This window comes from Centroberyx gerrardi, chromosome 3 (genome assembly GCF_048128805.1).
Source record: "Centroberyx gerrardi isolate f3 chromosome 3, fCenGer3.hap1.cur.20231027, whole genome shotgun sequence".
NCBI classification, from domain to species: Eukaryota; Metazoa; Chordata; class Actinopteri; order Beryciformes; family Berycidae; genus Centroberyx; species Centroberyx gerrardi.
In genome coordinates this window covers 28414039-28434449 of record NC_135999.1, presented here as the reverse complement: position 1 = coordinate 28434449, position 20411 = coordinate 28414039, and the positions used below count along the sequence as shown (strand labels likewise).

General features: G+C 43.2%; 1 protein-coding gene and 2 long non-coding RNA genes across 4 annotated transcripts in view; 2 read left to right on the top strand and 1 right to left on the bottom strand.

Moving 5' to 3' along the window:
- LOC139928671 (sialoadhesin-like) overlaps positions 1–20321 on the top strand; it is a 51346-nt gene extending 31025 nt beyond the window's left edge. The window contains exons 1-12 of one of the 2 annotated variants that reach the window (XM_078282637.1): positions 9257–9359; positions 11710–12066; positions 12278–12505; positions 12778–13134; positions 13478–13696; positions 14031–14300; positions 14751–15011; positions 15284–15544; positions 17178–17262; positions 17352–17412; positions 18590–18798; positions 19007–20321. In XM_078282637.1, the coding sequence (XP_078138763.1) occupies positions 9305–9359; positions 11710–12066; positions 12278–12505; positions 12778–13134; positions 13478–13696; positions 14031–14300; positions 14751–15011; positions 15284–15544; positions 17178–17262; positions 17352–17412; positions 18590–18798; positions 19007–19088 (2445 nt within the window). In that variant the 5' untranslated portion in view covers positions 9257–9304 and the 3' untranslated portion in view covers positions 19089–20321. Of the gene's footprint in view, positions 1–9256; positions 9360–11709; positions 12067–12277; positions 12506–12777; positions 13135–13477; positions 13697–14030; positions 14301–14750; positions 15012–15283; positions 15545–17177; positions 17263–17351; positions 17413–18589; positions 18799–19006 lie in introns of those variants that run through there. The other variant, XM_078282636.1, reaches the window with a different exon arrangement.
- On the top strand, positions 1578–3902 carry LOC144538487 (uncharacterized). The gene is made up of 4 exons (XR_013504289.1): positions 1578–1657; positions 1747–1807; positions 2983–3191; positions 3400–3902. It is a non-coding gene; the product is annotated as an uncharacterized LOC144538487 (long non-coding RNA).
- Positions 3465–19456, bottom strand: LOC144538489 (uncharacterized). Its single transcript, XR_013504291.1, has 3 exons — positions 19370–19456; positions 19192–19304; positions 3465–3566 (listed from the first exon to the last, which is right to left on the bottom strand). It is a non-coding gene; the product is annotated as an uncharacterized LOC144538489 (long non-coding RNA).
- Positions 20322–20411: the final 90 nt, after the last annotated feature.

Here is a 20411-nt window from a genome sequence, read left to right as displayed (position 1 = left end):
TCTTTCCGTCTCCGTTCATTTCAATTCATTTCAATTCATTTTCAATGACAGCTGCCCGCTGATGACGCGTCCGTTTCCGTCAGATTTCCGCCCGTTTTGACAGACAGAACGTTCAACCCAGTTGAACTTTTTCTGGACGGACAAATTCATCATCGCAAATGAGAGGATTTTTTTTAAAAATAGCAGCGAACACGTTGACATTCCAAAACAGCCCAACGGACAGAAATCTATCCGTTAGTAATTCTGTCCATTTTCTGATGGATCAGTGTGGCCGTGGCTTAAATGGCCTCGATTTTCGGCTAAGGCTATATCATTCATGCTAGCGGACGACATGGTGACATATAGCTAGTTAACAAAAATAACAAACATAAAACATAAATGGCAACAAAAGACCCATTCATACCCTTTTCACTCTCCAACTGAGGTACTAAATCAGTACATGTATGGACATCTTTGTAGGCAACTTTACAGGCAAACAAAACTTCTTTTTAATATGAAGTACGGAGTGTTGGCGTTGGCGTTGGCTGGCTACGTTGGCTACACTAAGCTAACCGTGCATAAAGGCTAATGGCTAAAATAAACGTACCTACGGAGAAATATCACCGGTTACCAGTCTCACTTTGCCAGATTTTTCTCCCACTGAAGGTTACATGTCCCACAATGACAAGTGAAGACGTAGGTAGCAAGTTTACTAGTTTAACAAGTTTACTCGCGATATGAGAATTTTTTCCCAGGGATGGGAGGGGGTGAGTGCCGCTTTCAAACAGCGAGGGAGGAGACAAGCTAGTTTTTTAAAAAAAAGAAAAGCTACTGAATGGGTCGGGAGGAACTCCGACTCGGTCCGAACCTGACAACAAGCTTTAGAAAAGAGGTGAAAACAACAACGCAGCTGGCCCGCGTTTGTGGCTATATGTTTATCATGGAAATCTCCATGTAGCACATGTTAGCTTCAGGATTGGTTATAGCCTCTGAAATCGCTTATTGCAGGTTTAAGATAATAAACTTGCAACATTTACAAGAAAGCAATACAACAAATGCTTACCAATACAAAAAACCAAATGACACTCAAATAAGGGTTATTTACACTGACATTATCAAAACACAAAATCAGTCAGAGCATCAGAGGTCAAAAACAGCACAAAAATGAACCATGTTTAATGAATTCTGTTGAGACGGCCAAGTTATACATTAAGAAACACAATCAGCTGTTCAGAGAGTTGTCCAAGAACTGAGGACCTCAAATATGGCCGCCAAAGGGCGTTACGTTGCCTTAGAGCCCTCTATTTTTGCACCACCACTTACAATTTCACATTTACATGAAATAGTATTGCATAAGAACACAGTTTACATGCAGTAAATGTGTTTTTAGAATGTTATGTGTGTCTTAGGAGGGCCACAATTCTGAATTATCTTAAAACATACCTCAATTACTCATTATGACAGACTTCAGAGATATTTTATCAGCAACTACTGTATATTGTTGTTTTTTGTCAGATTATCAGTCAGTAATGGACCTAAACATCCTGTAATCCCCTTATTAATTGTCCATATTTTCATCTGATCTCTTCCCAGCCCCGTGGAAATCAACAGCTGCTGCAGTAACTACTACTCTTCTCCTGGTTATCATACTCCTCATATTTGTCTTCCTATGGATTAGGTGAGCAATTCTCTTTCACTGTGGTTATGTTCACTTAGGCATTTAAAATTCAGCCATTTGTTCAGTAATTCATTTATTCTCCTAACCAGAAGGAAGAGGGCCTCCAAACAACCATCTGGACCTGGAGAAAGACCAGACAACGGGCTGCAGGTGAGGAAGAGGAATTAAACAATTCCAGTGCAAAAGAAAACCACTTTCCTCATGCAGTCTGGCTCCTCAGTTCAGACTGCAGAGTCATAACTTGAAAGCTCATCTGACTGAGTTTCACTTCATGTCTCTCTTTCCTCTACCTTCTTCACCCAAATAAATCCTCCTCTCCCTATCACCGTCTCTTCTATCTTCCTCCTCTTGCACTCGATCAACTTCCTCTCTTGTTTATTAAACACTTTTCTATCTTTTCTCCCTGGCTTTTGTTCCTTTACCTAGCTCTTCTCTGTCATATATTAGCAAATTATTGCGACAGGAATATTTGTTTCATTATCACTGTGGGTGGTGTAGCTTTGACCCTTTCAGTCTTGGTTGCTTGTCATGTTGGTGAATTTAAAAAGTGTATTCTGCTGTTGCATTAATTCATATTTGGTCTGAATATGAGTCAGCTAAATGTCAAAAATATAATATAAATGTCTGCAGTGGGGGGGTGAGGTTCACCAATATAATTGAAGAACACAGACAGTTCAATCCATAAACATGTTGCTGTTTTGAACAGAAAGGCCTTAAATGGGCATTAATTAGTCTAAGAACTTTATGGACCTCTATCAGCGACCAGTAGGAATTGCAACAATATCAAGAGAACTGATTTCTTCCTACACCCGCCCCCAGCCCCTCCCATCCTCTTGTATTTTATTTTTCCTAAATTACATCACATATCTGGGCTATTTATTAGAATTTATAGCCTAGAAATTTGATCTTACTATTCAAGCAAAAACAATGGCCATTTGGTGTAATTTGCTAATTCCTGCCAGGAAAATGATCTGATTGTGGAAAAGAGAACCCACTTGAAATAAATTACAAATTTTTCACTACATTTATGGTTATTTTTGTTTTTTACTGTCCTACCCCTAGTAGATTATACGTTTATAAGTAAAATTGCACAATAGCTATATTGCAATATTTGATATTATCAAATATTGGCCCAAACCTACTTGTTCATAGCACCATCTGCTATTGTTGAGCAGTAGAAGATGTAAGTAGGTATAAGGGAGCAGATTGGGAGAGTCTTGAAATTCCAGTGGGTGAGGGGTTTTTGTTCCAAAACAGAGTAAGGGCCAGAAAGTGAGTTTTCTAAAATGTAATGTAACCTTGTCTGTGTGATGTCTACCCATCAGCTAAACCAGGGTCATGTGTGTGACACGTCAGCTGCAGCACAGACACAACCGACAGACCGGCAGGATGACCTTTACTACGCCACCGTCCACTTCTCTAAGACACAGACAGATCCTCTCTACTCCAACTTCGAACCTCAGAGAAGAGAGGAGGAGGAGGAGACTGTCCAGTATGCTGCTGTCAACTTCAAAAGACCCCAAACTGATCCTGGGTGAGCCGGCCTTCACATTACAGCTGAATGAACCAACAAATTGGCTCACTGTCCTTGCTATGAGATTAAAAATGCATGAGTTTTAAACAATGTCCAAGATTTTTATAGATTATAACCATTTTATTACCGTTGTATTGCAATGTTCTGTTTGTTTGAACCCGTTTCTTCTTATCTTCAGAATGCACTCATTTATTTTTTTCCCTCTCAGAACCAGAAGCCAGGAAGCTGATGAGGATCCATCTGAGCTGTACAGCACAGTCCAAAAACCCTACGCAAACCCCAGATTGTGAACACAGCACGACTCTCTGGTCTATTATTAAGACATGGTGTTATTCGATCTTTATTTAAGCAGGTAGCCACAATGAGATTAAAATTCTGTTTCTCAGGAGAGACCTGGCCAAGAAAGCAGCATCATGCCAACCATAAAAGTTAAACATATAAACAACATACAACAATGTACATATGTAAAGCTCTTGTGTGAAACCACTTAGCTTCATGTTTTTTTGCTCCTGCTTACTCAACACAGGTCAGCTCTATAAAGCATGTACCTGTTTCCAAAACCTAACTTCACTTGAAGCAAAGGAATTAAATTCTGCAAAGTATTTATGAGTTACTGCCATAGATTGTAAATATATTAACACTTCACTGTGTGTAGTTTATGTATATTGTTGAGATGAAATACGGTGACTTGTTTATGTGACATATTTTTCAGAAGCCTATTTCATTAAGTAGTAATAAAGACTCAAGAAAAAATATATATTTTGCTTATTTCTCACTGACTCCCTGCTCTTTGTCACTCAAAGTATGTAGTAGTATAAAATAAACACTAAAATCAATAAGGTGTGAATTAGGATCAGGTTGATAGATTGCTGATGACATATCTTGGCAATATTGGCGAGATATATTTTATTAAAGGGTCTGTGTGTAATTTCTGGTCCAGTGCTGCCCTCTGTCGTTCAGCATTGTCATGACAACAACACTCCGCCCTCCGTAGAGCGAGATCGTCATCAGCATGGTGGGCAGGTTGGACTGTTTCAGAATCAACAACAATGAACGTTCTATCATTAGGGTGACCAAATGTCCTGATATGTGCAGAACATTCCCTCATTTTGACCTACTGTCCCGCGTCCCGCAACCAGATGGAATGTCCCGCATTTTGATAAACGGAAGCTTGAAAATCTATAAATTAAATCTATAAATTTCTATAATATTGTTATTTTCTTTTACCATGCATGCTGCACAGAGAGACGGCGCAGTGCTCCTGTGCTGTCAGGACAGGAGTGAGGAGAGTGAGTTGCTATGGTTACGGGGACGCTCTGTCTCTGCCGCTCTGAAACTGTCGCACACTGGAACTACCACTACTAGGCCTATACTGCTGCACGTTCCCTGGAGCCCCTGGTAAAGCTCTTACTGTGGACTTTGACAAGGGCCTACAACCCTATAAGATAAGATATGATACGATAGCATTAATGCCCTTGGGGAAATTCAGGAAAAGTAGCTGGTGAAGCTACTTCTATTAGTTTTGGGGATTTTTTTCTAGTTATTTTTGATAGTTTAGACTGGGTGGCGGGTTTGCGTCTCTTCATACCAACCACCAGCTCTTCAACGAACCGCCATCGCTAACCACCAGAACACTCCTTTAGAGCGCCTGGCAGGTTGGCTTCAGCGAGACGCGAACCGCACCTCAATCGCGACCGCCAGACCACCTTTTGTAGGCTCCTGGCTGGCAGGCTAGCTTCAGCGGGAGGCGAACCGCATCTGTTCGTACCAACCACCAGCTCTTCAACGAACCGCCATCGCTAACCGCCAGACCGCACCTTTGGAGCGGCTGGCAGGTTGTTATATATTTAGCCATTATTTGCATACAGACAACTTTCTGGTGGACCTTCATGATGGTGCCAGCTGTGGCTGATAGGAGCTTTGTGATGCAACTGCAAAGCCTCAATTGTTCTTATCAACAGGCTAATGGAAAAATAACACAAAACCCCCCCCCCCCAAAAAAACAGGCTAATGGGACACAGCTAACCCTGCTGGTTTGAAACGACCTGCTCAGCAGCTCAGCAACTAAATTATGCCACCAATTACAAAGTGATTAAAAACATCTTTCATTTTCCTATCTGTCTTATAATCGTCTTCGTCAGAAGATGTGTTATCATGGCGGATGCATGGGGTGTTTCTTCTGTGGGTGATACAGATAAGGCTCTCTCTCTCTTTTCTATAGATGCTAGTGTAGAAGTGGCAGGAATGTGGAGACGGACAACTTCTCTCGTTGACTACACCAACTCGTGTGTCATTTATTTGAAATCCACAGAGCAAGACAATTTACATCGCGCTGCCCAAAAACACAACAACACTACGTCGAGCTGACGTCACTCAGAAAACCAGACTTTCTTAAAGGGACCGTGTCTCCTTAACCCTGAGAAGCACACAATATAACTGCATGTGTTAAACATACCCAAACCACAGATTATGGTGAATAATGTCCATAGAGTCCGCCACATACGTCCCCCCAGAATTCACCATAACAGAGAAAGTCAATGTGGAGGGGGACAGATGGGGCGCCCGCAGGAGGAGCCTTGGGGACCCTGCGGCGGCGTGGGGGCAGGGTGGGGGGTGGAGGCAAGGCAGGGGGGCGCCCCCACCGCAGGGGTAGGGCCAGGCCAACGGGTCGGTCCAAGTCCAGGTGAGCTGGTTTGAGGCGGTCCACAGAAACGTGCTCCAGCTTGCCGCCGACATCCACCACAAAGTGCTTGTCCCCGGTCTCCAGGACGCGGAACGGGCCGTCGTAAGGAGGTTGCAGGGGCCCACGGTGGGCGTTGTGGCGGATGAAAACGTACCCTGCCGACTGCAGACTTGTGGGTACGTGAGACCGTGGGAGGCCGTGATGCGAAGCGGGGACCGTTGCGAAAACACTGCCGTTGTCCCGGAGCGTGGCCCGGACCACAGTTTGGCCACCTTAGCCATGGCGAACGTCAGCGGTTTGTGGTCCACAAACACCGGGAACTGGCGGCCCTCCAGCAGGAAGCTGAAATGTCGAATGGCGAGGAAGAGGCCGAGGAGCTCCCGATCGAAGGTGCTGTACTTTCGTTCACTGGGGCGTAACTTGCGGCTGAAGAAAGCGAGCGGTTGCCAAGCACCGCCCACCCACTGCTCGTACACCACGGCGACGGCATCTGAAGCGTCCGTGGTGATGGCGATCTGGGCCGTGGGTGACAGGTGCGCCAGCATTGTGGCGTTAGCCAGAGCAGTCTTAGCGTCCGTAAACACCTTGTCCCTCTCCGCGGACCAGTCCACCGCGTGTTTGGGGGCCTTGCCTTTCAGAGCCTCGTACAGGGGTCGCATGAGTCGAGCAGCTTGGGGGATAAAGCGGTGGTAAAAGTTCACCATGCCGAGGAACTCCTACAGGGACTTGATCGTGAGCAGGCGCAAGAAGTTCGTGATGGCGTCCACCTTCGACGGGAGGGGGACTGCCCCGTTTTTGGTGATGCGGTGACCAAGGAAGTCGATGGTGGTCAGCCCGAACTGGCACTTGGCTGGGTTGATGATCAGCCCGTGCTGGCTGAGCCGCTCGAAGAGAGTCTGAAGGTGGGACAGGTGTTCCGCTTTGGAGGTGCTGGCAACGAGGATGTCGTCCAGATAGACGAAAAGGAAAGGCAGGTCCCGTAGCACCGAGTCCATGAGGCGCTGGAAGGTCTGTGCGGCGTTCTTAAGGGCGAACGGCATGCGCAGGAACTCGAACAGTCCGAATGGGGTGATCACCGCCGTTTTGGGGACATCCAGCGGGTGGACGGGCACCTGGTGGTATCCACGAATGAGGTCCACTTTGGAAAAGATGACTTTCCCCGCCAGGTTGGGCGGAAAAGTCCTGGATGTGCGGAACCGGGTAGCGGTCCGGCGTCGACACGTTGTTGAGACAGCGGTAATCGCCGCACGGGCGCCACCCGCCATTGGGCTTCGGGGCAATGTGGAGGGGTGAAGCCCACGGGCTGTTGGAACAGCGAATGATGCCGAGGCGCTCCATAGTCTCGAACTCCGTCCTGGCGATGGCGAGCTTGGCCGGGTCGAGGCGCCGGGCCCGGGCATAGATCGGGGGGCCGGTGGTGGCGATGTGGTGTTCCACCCCGTGCTTGGCGGTGGATGACGAGAAGGTGGGCTGCGTGAGGTCCGGGAACTCGGCAAGAAGACGGAGAAACTCATCCGCGGCGGAGAGCATGCTACACAGTCTGATGGAGTCTGCTCCGCTGAGTGTACACGCGTATGAACTGAAGGTGACAGCGTCGATCAAGCGGCGGTGTTTGACAACCACCAGCAGTCCATAGGCGCATAGGAAATCTGCGCCGAGGAGGGAGACGGTCACTTTCGCCGTGACAAAGTCCCAGCCGAACCGCTGTCCGCCGAAACACAGCGCCACGTACCTCGTGCCGTAGGTGCGGATGGGGCTGCCGTTAGCGGCTTCCATCGGGGGGCCGTGTCCGGCAGCCAGGATGTCCACTCCCGATGCGGGCAGGACACTCCTCTGCCCACCAGTGTCGCACAGGACACGCCATCCAGAGATGGTGTCCTGGATGAACAGCAGCCTGCCTGTTGGCCGATGCTCAGGGCCACTACTGAGCGCCAGCCCTGGCATTTCCCGCCACGCTGAAGCTGCATGGCGATCGGCACCGCTTGGCTTTGGGCCCAAACTTTGCGTGGTAAAAACACAGGCCGGGGTCCTGCCACCTCCGAGGAGCTGTTGCTGCGGCGGCGACCGTTGTGCTTCCAGGCAGTGGTGAAAGAGCTGGGGCAGGAAGCAGCGCGGCCGCGCAGTGTTGTTGACCAGCCAGGAAAAATGTAACAACCTCCTTGGCCAGAGCACGGCAGTCAGTGATGGCGGTGTTGGCCAGGGCAGCCCGTACCTGGGAAGGCAGCTGTTGCAGGAACAGGTGGACGAAGAGGAAATCGGGTTTGTGCCCACCCAGGAGATCCAGCATCCTGTCCATGAGCTCAGACAGCTTGCTGTCGCCGAGGCCTTGCAGAGAGAAGAGCCGGCTAGCCCGCTCGGCGTCGGAAAGTTCAAAAGCTTTCAACAGATGAGCTTTGAATGTCTCATATTTATCCTGCTGCGGGGGAGTTTTGAGGAGGTTCACCACTCGGGATGCAGTTGAACTCCCGAGGGCCGACGCCACGTAAAAGTATCTTGTGGCGTCTGCGGTGATCTCCCGAAGCGCGAACTGCGCTTCCGTCTGGAGGAACCAGGCTGAGGCCAACGATTCCCAGAACTCCGGCAGTTTGAGGGAAACTGCGTTAGTCGCCATGTTCGTGAAGAGCTGTCACTGGAAACGTCCAGCAGACAAACGTTGGGGTCACCAGTGTAGAAGTGGCAGGAATGTGGAGACGGACAACTTCTCTCGTTGACTACACCAACTTGTGTGTCATTTATTTGAAACCCACAGAGCAAGACAATTTACATCGCGCTGCCCAAAAACACAACAACACTACGTCGAGCTGACGTCACTAAGAAAACCAGACTTTCTTAAAGGGACCGTGTCTCCTTAACCCTGAGAAGCACACAATATAACTGCGTGTGTTAAACAAACCACAGATTATGGTGAATAATGTCCAAAGAGTCCGCCACACTAGACCGATATTAATCAGTTCATCAGTTTGCAGCAAAACTAGCCATTTCTGCTATTAAACTTGGTGATTTACTGGCATGCTGCTTTCATGCATGTTAATGATCTAAAGAGGAAGGAAGCCTGCTCTTACCAGCTTGTTTCTCTCCTGTCTACAAACTGTGTCAACCACAGAAGAGCACATCCTTCGCCACTGTAAGTTCTATCAGAGAAATTGTGTTTTAATGTTTTGTTTTATGGCTTATTGCTTAAAATTTAACAGCCATTTGAAAAGTTATCATGCAGGATTTAATATTATTTTGGAGAACTGCCCAATTGCGTTAATACTTTGTTCAATGACAAGGGTAATGATAGAGTACAGTAGACGGCACATTGCTAAATATTAGTATAGTTGTGTTTTTGATGTGATAACTGATATATTTCTCATGTTATGTATATTAACTCCCTGCTGATGTGTTTTAACGTCTCTGAAGCCTCGACAGAGAGAGGAGAGGACCAGCTATGAGTTTTACAGCGGCAGCAAGTGGATTTCTTGTCTTCCTTCTGTCTGTGCCAGGTATTGTACATTTACATTTTCATTTTAGGCATTTTGCTGGCATACTCTGTAAGAGCAACTTACAGAGAGTGTAAGGGTAGAATAAGCTTAAATTCCCAGCTGCCTAGATTGCATTATATTTACTATTCAAAGCATCAATACTAAGGAGTGCAAAGGTCGAGGCCTCACTGCCCTGACCATCAGTCTCTTTGTACAAGATGCAAAAAACAAAAGTAAGGCTCTGTTGTGATGTGGTGTATATCTTTACAACTTTACAACACCAGACCTTCTCTTCCATTTCTTTAAAACTGGAGGTTCTTGAGTGTCTGTGTGGTTTGTTTTAGTGTTCAAATCCTAGAATCATCTTTATCTGTCATACAGTGAACATACAGTATCCTGTGTTGTGGTCATGACTGAAGCCCTCAGTTTAAGTCTTCACACAAGCAATGCCTCTCTTTATCCCTTTACCTACAGACTGTCAATTGTAAAGTGTTGTGCACATTAAAGACAGTGTGGGAAATGCTATTTCGGTGCAACTGGAATTGCATTTGGTGGTTCAAAAAAAATTCAAAATGGACTTGTGTTTATTCATCTAAAGTTCATCTCCAAAAGGCTACATGTCCATGTTGAGGAAAAAATGAATCATTCACGAGCTAAAATATAGAGAATCCAGCCAGCAGCCAGTGTTATTACTTTCATTTACAAGTACTACTTTCTTTTAAAAAGTACCACAATTTGTGTTTTGTTGTTTAGTGAGAATATGTGTGACTATTCATGGCAGATATCTCCTCATTTCTCATGGCAGATTTCTCATTTGCCAACTTTAACTTTACTATGTCAACATTATTATTTTCTCATCATACATCTGTACCAAACTCTACCAGTTCACCATGACGTTCTAACATCAGTGTGTGCCGTGTGCATTTATGGTTAATACTAATGTGCGTTTGGATCATCTAGGTGTCACATAGTGACTTTGAATACTTTCCTACAGCTCAGTGATCAGTATTTATCTACAGTTTCCTGTCACACAGCAGCAACATGACCACAGTGTCAACAGGGAGGGAACAAACAGAGTGTGAACAAATCAAAGTACAGACTCTGATTTATGTCATGCATCTCACCCTTCTCATTATTTATGTTCTACCTTTTATCCTGTTCAGTAAAACTGCCTCATGGTCCACCAATGCATTCCTGTTCCTTCTCTACACCTCCATACTGTACGACACCCTGCCTCAATCCACATAACAACTAACTGTAGAAAGCCTGTGTACATCTTCCACTGTCCTTTGCACTGTAAATTCATAATATGTATGACTGAACATACAGTTTGTCTGTAGACTGCCCTAAGCTTGTGTTCGCCCTGGCTTAACCCAGAGCTGACATTATAAACATCAGAAACTTTATATATATGTATAGCCAATTTTAAAATAGAAGTGCCCAACAAACAGGAAGTGAAAAGAAAGGGGAACAAAACAAAAAAGTTCTACAGAACAGGTCCCAGGTTTTTACTTCATGAACTGAATACAACAGTGAAGTACTGCTGCTTTACTGCTCCACCCCTGAGAGAAATTGTTTGGAAAATGTATTTTTCTGAATTTCTTTCCCTTTTATCAGCTGTCAGAACACAAAATGATCTGGCAATTGACTGTTTGGAAGATGTTTGTGTCCAACAGCAGAAAGCACTTAAAGGAATAGTTCACCAAAATAATGAATATTCTGTCATTATCTACTCAGCCTCATGCCAGATGAAACACGGGTGAAGCACAACTCCGTAGCAGCCTTGTCCAAAACAACTGAAGTAAAAGGGGATTGTTTCTTTAGAGTTCCAAAAAGGACAAAAAATGACCAGAAAATGACTCCAAACAGCTCATGCAGCATAATTTGAGTCTTCTGAAGCCAAACAATCGCACTGTGAGTGCAAAATATCTATGTTTACTCCATTATTTCACTACTGCCATTGTTTGGGAAAATGTTCATTCTTGCACGCTCCCAGAAATTGCATGTTCACGCTCTGCTCAACGAGAACACACAACCTTCCAGCAGTGTAAACTATTCCGTTAAATGGAAGCCACAGCACCCAGAGGTATTAAATATTCCTGTGTCCCTAGAATGATAATGTATTATATTCAAGCCTTACAAGATGCATATTCAGTTCTACTTAGATAGATGCATGATGAGGAACTTCTATGATAGCTACTGCAGCACTTGTTACTCTGAGGAGTTTGAAGCTCGCCCACAAAATTCCCAGAAAATGTAGTCCAGGTCTCCAGCAGGTTCACAAACTGCAGCAGCCCCACTACAGATGAAAGTCTGTCCTCTAATGTTTTTATGAATTTGATTCTGGTTTCTGATGTGCTCTGTGTTACAGTGGTACAGGGTCAGCATGGCTGGGGAGTGACTTACACTCCTACTGAGATCTGTGCCTTAAAAGGATCGACAGTGGACATACGCTGCACCTACAGATACCCAGCGAATCTAGATAACCTTACTATCACAGCTGAAAAAACATCATGGTTTACTAAACAGGAGGGTGATGAACCTGTGGATCTGAGAACAGACTCAGAGTATGAAGGTCGTGTGGAGTATCATGGTGATCAGAAGAACTGCAGCCTGAGAATCACAGACCTGAGAGAGACTGACTCAGCTGTGTACAAGTTCAGGTTCATAACAAACCATCCAACAGGGAAATTTACTGGTTCACCTGGAGTCACTTTGACTGTCACAGGTAACATTTTGATCAGATGATTTGTTAATTCAGTTCCAACTATAGTTCAACATCTTGGAAATGCTGATGTTGTGATTGTGTGTGTGTGTGTGTGCGTGTGTGTGTGTGTGTGTGTGTGTGCGTGAGTGTGTGTGTGTGTGTGTGTGTGTGTGTGTCTGTGATTGACGGTTTAGTCTCCAATGACATTTCTGTTCCATGTTCACATATCCAGATCTCCAGGTGCAGGTGACCAGATCATCAGTCACTCGTTATTATACCCAGGCAGAGCTGAAGTGTCACAGCAGTTGCCGTCTGGCTGGTCGTCCTTCCTACGTCTGGTACAAGAATGGACAGAAAATTAAGGAAGGAACTTCTTCTTCTTATACAGACTACTTTTATCGTGGAGACAGACATTCCTGTGCTGTAAAAGGACAAGAGGATTTCCACTCTCCTCCAGTGTGTGAGTTTACTCCACAGTGTGTCACTAACGTAACACCATCTGGTGGAAACCTTTACCTAATGTACTGTACCATGACTGCATGTATTTAATATGGGTGACCCAGTAGAAATCAAACCCCCCACCCTCTCTGTGTTAGTGCCATGCTCTACCCATTGAGCTATACAGGAACACTGCTGCTGTCAGTTTCCCAACAAGAATACAACCTGCTCTGTATCACTGCAGTAAAAGATGCAATTCTAACAATTCTGTTTAAAAACGGTTTCATCTTTCAGGTGTCAACGGTCACACCTGCATCAGAGTGACTTACGCCAACAGAAGCATCTGTGCCTTGAAGGGCTCATCAGTGGACATTTCTTGCACATACAGCAGTTATGGACATTCTGTTGAATCAAAATTCTGGTTCAGTCCCAAACATAGTCGTCGATGGCAGGATTCCTCACAACCTGAGGACCTTAGTGGGGACTCAGAGTATGCAGGTCGTGTTCATCAGCTTGAAGCAGAGAGAGGACGCTCCACTCTGAGAATCACTGACCTGAGAGAGAGTGATTCAGCCGAGTATCGCTTCAAATTCAAAACACAAAGCTTTCAATGGGGAAATTATTTTCCTGGTACAACTCTGACTGTCACAGGTACTGTTGAACACAAACTGATATATACAACAGCATGGTACATTTAAACTAACTGATGACAACTGAATGTGGACAAAATTGTTGAATATTGTGAGAACAATTTAATGTAAAATTGATAGAGATTATGTGATCATCATGATTTTGTGCACTCCCCCATTCAGACTTTGATTGGATAATCCATCAGTTTAGTTACTAATACTCCACAGTATTTAACTTCTAGTAATTGTAACTGCTATTTTGACTGTGTGTGTGTGTGTGTGTTTTGTGAGAGCGAGAGAAGAGAGAGAGAGAGAGAGAAAATTCAGTAACCAATGACATTTCTGTTCCATGTTCATATATCCAGATCTCCAGGTGCAGGTGACCAAATTATCAGTCAATCGTCATTCTACCTGGGCAAAGCTGAAGTGTCACAGCAGTTGCCGTCTAGCTTCCTACGTCTGGTACAGGAATGGACAGAATATTAAGGAAGGAACTTCTTCTTCTTATACAGGCTACTTTGATCCTGGAGACAGTTATTCCTGTGCTGTAAAAGGATTTGAGGATTTCCGCTCTCCTTCAGTGTGTGAGTTTACTCCAGTGTGTCACTAACATAACATCATCTGGTGGAGCCTTTACCTAATGTACTGTACCATGACTGCATGTATTTAATATGGGTGACCCCAGTGGGAATCATCTTCCCCACCTTATTTGTCTGTCTGAATATTTGCCTCTTACACATTGTCAAATATTCAACCTTTGCACTTCAACATAACTATCATCTTCATTCCCAAGCCTGCTTCTCTAACCTTCAGGATCCTGCCATCCCACATCTGTGAACTATTAATCATTTAAATAAGTTCTATGATAAAACACATCCTCATCTTAAAGTTAATGTATGTTAATATCATATATTCCAGATTCTCCGAAGGTTCCCTCAGTGTTGGTGAGTCCCTCTGGTGAAACAGTGGAGGGCAGTTCAGTGAATCTGACCTGCAGCAGTGATGCCAACCCAGCAGCTACTTACACCTGGTACAAGGAGAATGGAAATCCAGACCATAAACCTTTGAAAACAGGACCACAGCTTGACTTTGTTTCCATCCAGTCCTCTGACTCTGGAGAGTATTACTGTGCAGCTGAGAATTCGTTGGGGGGAAAGAGATCTGACTCCATCTCTGTTAATGTGACATGTGAGTGAAATACAACTCGCAACAAACATCTTAAATCTGTCAACTTTCTTTAGCCTTTATCAACCAGGGAAAGGTTTTTCTGAGCATGTATGTTTTTTTCAGCTCTACCCTGCTTCACTTTCACAACTGGGAGCTGCCCAGTACAACCACAGTGTGTGAGTGTAGTTCACTGAGCAGCTCCACTGCAGCACTTGGAGATGAAGTGCCTTGCTCAAGGACACAGTGACAGCAGATGTTGAGGGAAAGGAGAGCGTTACTAATTCAGTTTCCCTGCCCAGATTGTCCCAGCTGTTCTGGGGATTCAAACCATCAGACTTCCAGTCACAAGCCGACTTCCAAGCTTTCAAATGCTGCTACCGAAATGTTTACTACTACTTGTTTAAAGACAGTATGTGTCATTGTTAAAACACATCCTTATTTCATTAATCCATGTTAATCCATGTCCTCCAGATGGTCCCAAGAACACTTCAGTGTTGGTGAGTCCCTCTGGTGAAACAGTGGAGGGCAGTTCAGTGACTCTGACCTGCAGCAGTGATGCCAACCCAGCAGCTACTTACACCTGGTACAAGGAGAACCGAACACTGCATCAAGGACCAGAGGAAAGTTACAGTTTCACCTCCATCAGCTCTGAGGACAGCGGGACGTACCACTGTCAATCTGACAATCAATATGGACAGTTCAACTCTTCCTCTCTGTTCATAGATGTCCAATGTAAGTAGAAAACATAAAAAAATATCTTAGGCCGACAATGACTTTACAAGAACATTATGACACTCTAGTCAAACCCCCTGAGAACCTAAAAAGCTCAAGCCCGCTTGTTCAGAAATAACAGACCTCAGCAGACATGCATTGGCTAATCAGAATTGAGTTTTCTACAAAGCTGTGTAATAAGATAATATATTGTATTACTCACAATACAAATTTCCTTCCATATCTTACAGTAAATACTAATGAATTGTGTCTGTATACATATTGTCCTCCAGATGCTCCGAAGGTTCCCTCAGTGTTGGTGAGTTCCTCTGGTGAAATAGTGGAGGGCAGTTCAGTGAATCTGACCTGCAGCAGTGATGCCAACCCAGCAGCTACTTACACCTGGTACAAGGAGAATGAAGCCTCACCAGAAGCATCAGGACAGACCTTCACCATCACTGACATCAGACCTGAACACAGTGGGAATTATTACTGTGAAGCCCAAAACAGAAGAGGACGTCACACTTCCACCTTACAGTTGACTGTTATGGCAGGTAAGTAATATGCTAGTTCACTTACACACACACCTCTGTCCTGTACCAGAGGTGATCCATGTCTTAATGTAACACACCATCTTATGTAATGCAAAATGTATATATATATATATATGTTATGGGCTGTCGGGGCTCTGCGCTGCTGCTCTGGCTGTGCACAAATAATGTTAATATTACAACAAGAACAATTTAGATAATTGAAAAAAAAAATTGTTGTGGTGTGAGTGTAGGTCAATTCAGTAATAAGCAAAATAATTTTCTGATGAAGTTTGTTTCCAAATTGAGGTTACTATGACTCAGTAAACTGTCTTGTTTTTTGCCTTAGTCTACTTCTTCAGTTGTAGCTCTGAAGAGTCAGATCAGTTAACAAACAACTGTGTTTTGGCTTTGTTAGCTTGCTAACTAGCCAGGAAGATAATCCCACAAAGCAACAGATGTTAACATTAATGTACAACTCCTAGCTACTAGTAATGCTATAGCTTCTACTAGATACATTACTGAGTGTGCAAATCAAATGAGTTCACAGTGATCATGTTGCCAGATACTTTGGTTAGCTAGCATGCTGACTGAAGCATCCCCAGATGATGATCAAACTTTGACTGTTTCATGAATTTATTGAAATCTATTACACACCATAAGAGCTGACTAATGAAGCAGTGAAAAATCCCTTTACAATCTTTGTCTGACTCAGTTCTTCTGCATTATATGAATGGATGTTCAATTACAAAATACCATAATCAACACAAAAAAAAACAAAGTGTACAGTGCATGCTAATGAAGCATAAATGGTTGTGATTTTTGGCTAAGGCTATATAATTTATGCTAGCCGACGGCATGGTGATATAGTTACAATCCCCCCCAAAAAATGGCAATTTATGACAGAAAATATAAATGGCAACAAAAAACACATTCATACCTTGTTCACTCTCCAACTGCTAAATCAGTACAGGTATGGACATCTTCTTCATAGGCAACTCTTTTCAGGCAAACAAAACTTCCTTTTAATATGAAGGGTTAGGGTTAGCTATGTTGGCTAGGTTAAGCTGACAAACTTACAACATTTGCAAGAAAGCAACACAAATATGTGCTTTCCAATACAAAAAAACAAATGACACTCAAATAAAGGGTTATTTACACTGACATTATCAAAACACAAAATCAATCAGAGCGTCAGAGGTCAAAAACAGCACAAAAATGAACCATGTTTAATGAATTCTGTTGAGACGGCCAAGTTATACATTAAGAAACACAATCAGCTGTTCAGAGAGTTGTCCAAGAACTGAGGACCTCAAATATGGCCGCCAAAGGGCGTTATGTTGCCTTAGAGCCCTCTATTTTTGTACCACCACTTAAAATTTCACATTTACATGAAATAATATTCCATATAAGAACACAGTTTACATGCAGTAAATGTGTTTTTAGAATGCTATGTGTGTCTTAGGAGGGCCACAATTCTGAATTATCTTAAAAAATACCTCAATTACTCATTATGACAGACTTCAGAGATATTTTATCAGCAACTATATTGTAGGCTATATTGTTGTTTTTTTGTCAGATTATCAGTCAGTAATGGACCTAAACATCCTGTAATCCCCTTATTAATTGTCCATATTTTCATCTGATCTCTTCCCAGCCCCATGGAAATCAACAGCTGCTGCAGTAACTACTACTCTTCTCCTCGTTATCATACTCCTCATATTTGTCTTCCTATGGATTAGGTGAGCAATTCTCTTTCACTGTGGTTATGTTCACTTAGGCATTTAAAATTCAGCCATTTGTTCAGTAATTCATTTATTCTCCTAACCAGAAGGAAGAGGGCCTCCAAACAACCATCTGGACCTGGAGAAAGACCAGACAACGGGCTGCAGGTGAGGAAGAGGACTTAAACAATTCCAGTGCAAAAGAAAAACCACTTTCCTCATGCAGTCTGGCTCCTCAGTTCAGACTGCAGAGTCACAACTTGAAAGCTCATCTGACTGAGTTTCACTTCATGTCTCTCTTTCCTCTACCTTCTTCACCCAAATAAATCCTCCTCTCCCTATCACCGTCTCTTCTATCTTCCTCCTCTTGCACTCGATCAACTTCCTCTCTTGTTTATTAAACACTTTTCTATCTTTTCTCCCTGGCTTTTGTTCCTTTACCTAGCTCTTCTCTGTCATATATTAGCAAATTATTGCAACAGGAATATTTGTTTCATTATCACTGTGGGTGGTGTAGCTTTGACCCTTTCAGTCTTGGTTGCTTGTCATGTTGGTGAATTTAAAAAGTGTATTCTGCTGTTGCATTAATTCATATTTGGTCTGAATATGAGTCAGCTAAATATCAAAAATATAATATAAATGTCTGCAGTGGGGGGGTGAGGTTCACCAATATAATTGAAGAACACAGACAGTTCAATCCATAAACATGTTGCTGTTTTGAACAGAAAGGCCTTAAATGGGCATTAATTAGTCTAAGAACTTTATGGACCTCTATCAGCGACCAGTAGGAATTGCAACAATATCAAGAGAACTGATTTCTTCCTACATCCGCCCCCAGCCCCTCCCATCCTCTTGTATTTTATTTTTCTTAAATTACATCACATTTCTGGGCTATTTATTAGAATTTATAGCCTAGAAATTTGATCTTACTATTCAAGCAAAAACAATGGCCATTTGGTGTAATTTGCTAATTCCTGCCAGGAAAACGATCTGATTGTGGAAAAGAGAACCCACTGGAAATAAAATGACAAATTTTTCACTACATTTATGGTTATTTTTGTTTTTTACTGTCCTACCCCTAGTAGATTATACGTTTAGAAGTAAAATTGCACAATTGCTATATTGCAATATTTGATATTATCAAATATTGGCCCAAACCTACTTGTTCATAGCACCATCTGCTATTGTTGAGCAGTAGAAGATGTAAGTAGGTATAAGGGAGCAGATTGGGAGTGTCTTGAAACTCCAGTGGGTGAGGGGTTTTTGTTCCAAAACAGAGTAAGGGCCAGAAAGCGAGTTTTCTAAAATGTAAGGTAACCTTGTCTGTGTGATGTCTACCCATCAGCTAAACCAGGGTCATGTGTGTGACACGTCAGCTGCAGCACAGACACAACCGACAGACCGGCAGGATGACCTTTACTACGCCACCGTCCACTTCTCTAAGACACAGACAGATCCTCTCTACTCCAACTTCAGGCCTCAGAGAAGAGAGGAGGAGGAGGAGACTGTCCAGTATGCTGCTGTCAACTTCAAAAGACCCCAAACTGATCCTGGGTGAGCCGGCCTTCACATTACAGCTGAATGAACCAACAAATTGGCTCACTGTCCTTGCTATGAGATTAAAAATGCATGAGTTTTAAACAATGTCCAAGATTTTTATAGATTATAACCATTTTATTACCGTTGTATTGCAATGTTCTGTTTGTTTGAACCCGTTTCTTCTTATCTTCAGAATGCACTCATTTATTTTTTTGCCTCTCAGAACCAGAAGCCAGGAAGCTGATGAGGATCCATCTGAGCTGTACAGCACAGTCCAAAAACCCTACGCAAACCCCAGATTCTGAACACAACACGACTTTCTGGTCTATTATTAAGACATGGTGCTATTCAATCTTTATTTAAGCAGGTAGCCACAATGAGATTAAAATTCTGTTTCTCAGGAGAGACCTGGCCAAGAAGGCAGCATCATGACAACCATAAAAGTTAAACATATAAACAACATACAACAATGTACATATGTAAAGCTCTTGTGTGAAACCACTTAGCTTCATGTTTTTTTGCTCCTGCTTACTCAACACAGGTCAGCTCTATAAAGCATGTACCTGTTTCCAAAACCTAACTTCACTTGAAGCAAAGGAATCAAATTCTGCAAAGTATTTATGAGTTACTGCCATAGATTGTAAATATATTAACACTTCACTGTGCGTAGCTTGTTATATATATTGTTAAGATGAAATATAGTGACTTGTTTTTGTGACATATTTTTCATAGCCTATTTTATTAAGCAGTTATAAAACCTCAAGAAAAAAAAGATATTTCTTTCGCTTATTTCTCACTGACTCCCAGCTCTTTGTCACTAAAAAAGTTGACTCACACTGTTTGAATGATAACACACAGCAGGTAGACAATGTTTTTCTTTCCAGTGTTTTCATCCTTTCCCTTTTAGTTTAGCCTGTGACATCCCAATTGTTTTCCTTCTTTCATCTCTCGCTGTCCCAGTGTGGAGGGGAGTGGAGTCACAGCAGATCATTTTAACTCTGTTGGCGGCATCACCTGTTAACTAAAGGACAACAGATCCGAGGCAGACAGGCTCTTTATTGTTGTTGGTGTTGGTGCTTTTAATTTTATGTTTGGAAACTACTTTAAAGGGGACTTTTCACACTAATAAAGATAATGTGGATAGCCAACGATGCACATTTGCACACCCTGCATACACTACATGCTCTTGCACTGGACTGTGAATTCATAGATCTGCAAACTGCAAACACATGTTAATCTCCTGTTAAAATCCTTTCAAACCAATAGCAGCTCTATTTTTATTAAGACACTGTATCTTTCTCTTCAGTATGTTGTATTTGTTTTATCTGTCTATCTTATTCTATATCCTTATCTTGCTGCTACAATGACTCAGTTTCCCCACAAAGATCATTACAGTTTCATCTTATTTTATCTTAGACAGTATACATAACCATTCTATAAAAGCCATAATGCCATGCCTTGAGGACATTCGTAACTGTGATTATGGGTACTTTAGTGCTGTTGGTGGTACTCAGTTCCACCTCATACCAATTGCATCAGTTCTCTTTTTCACAAAGACAACACAACAAAAACGTATAGGGTCTCAAGATTTCAAACGTCATTGCACAGACTGAATTCAAACTGATCTG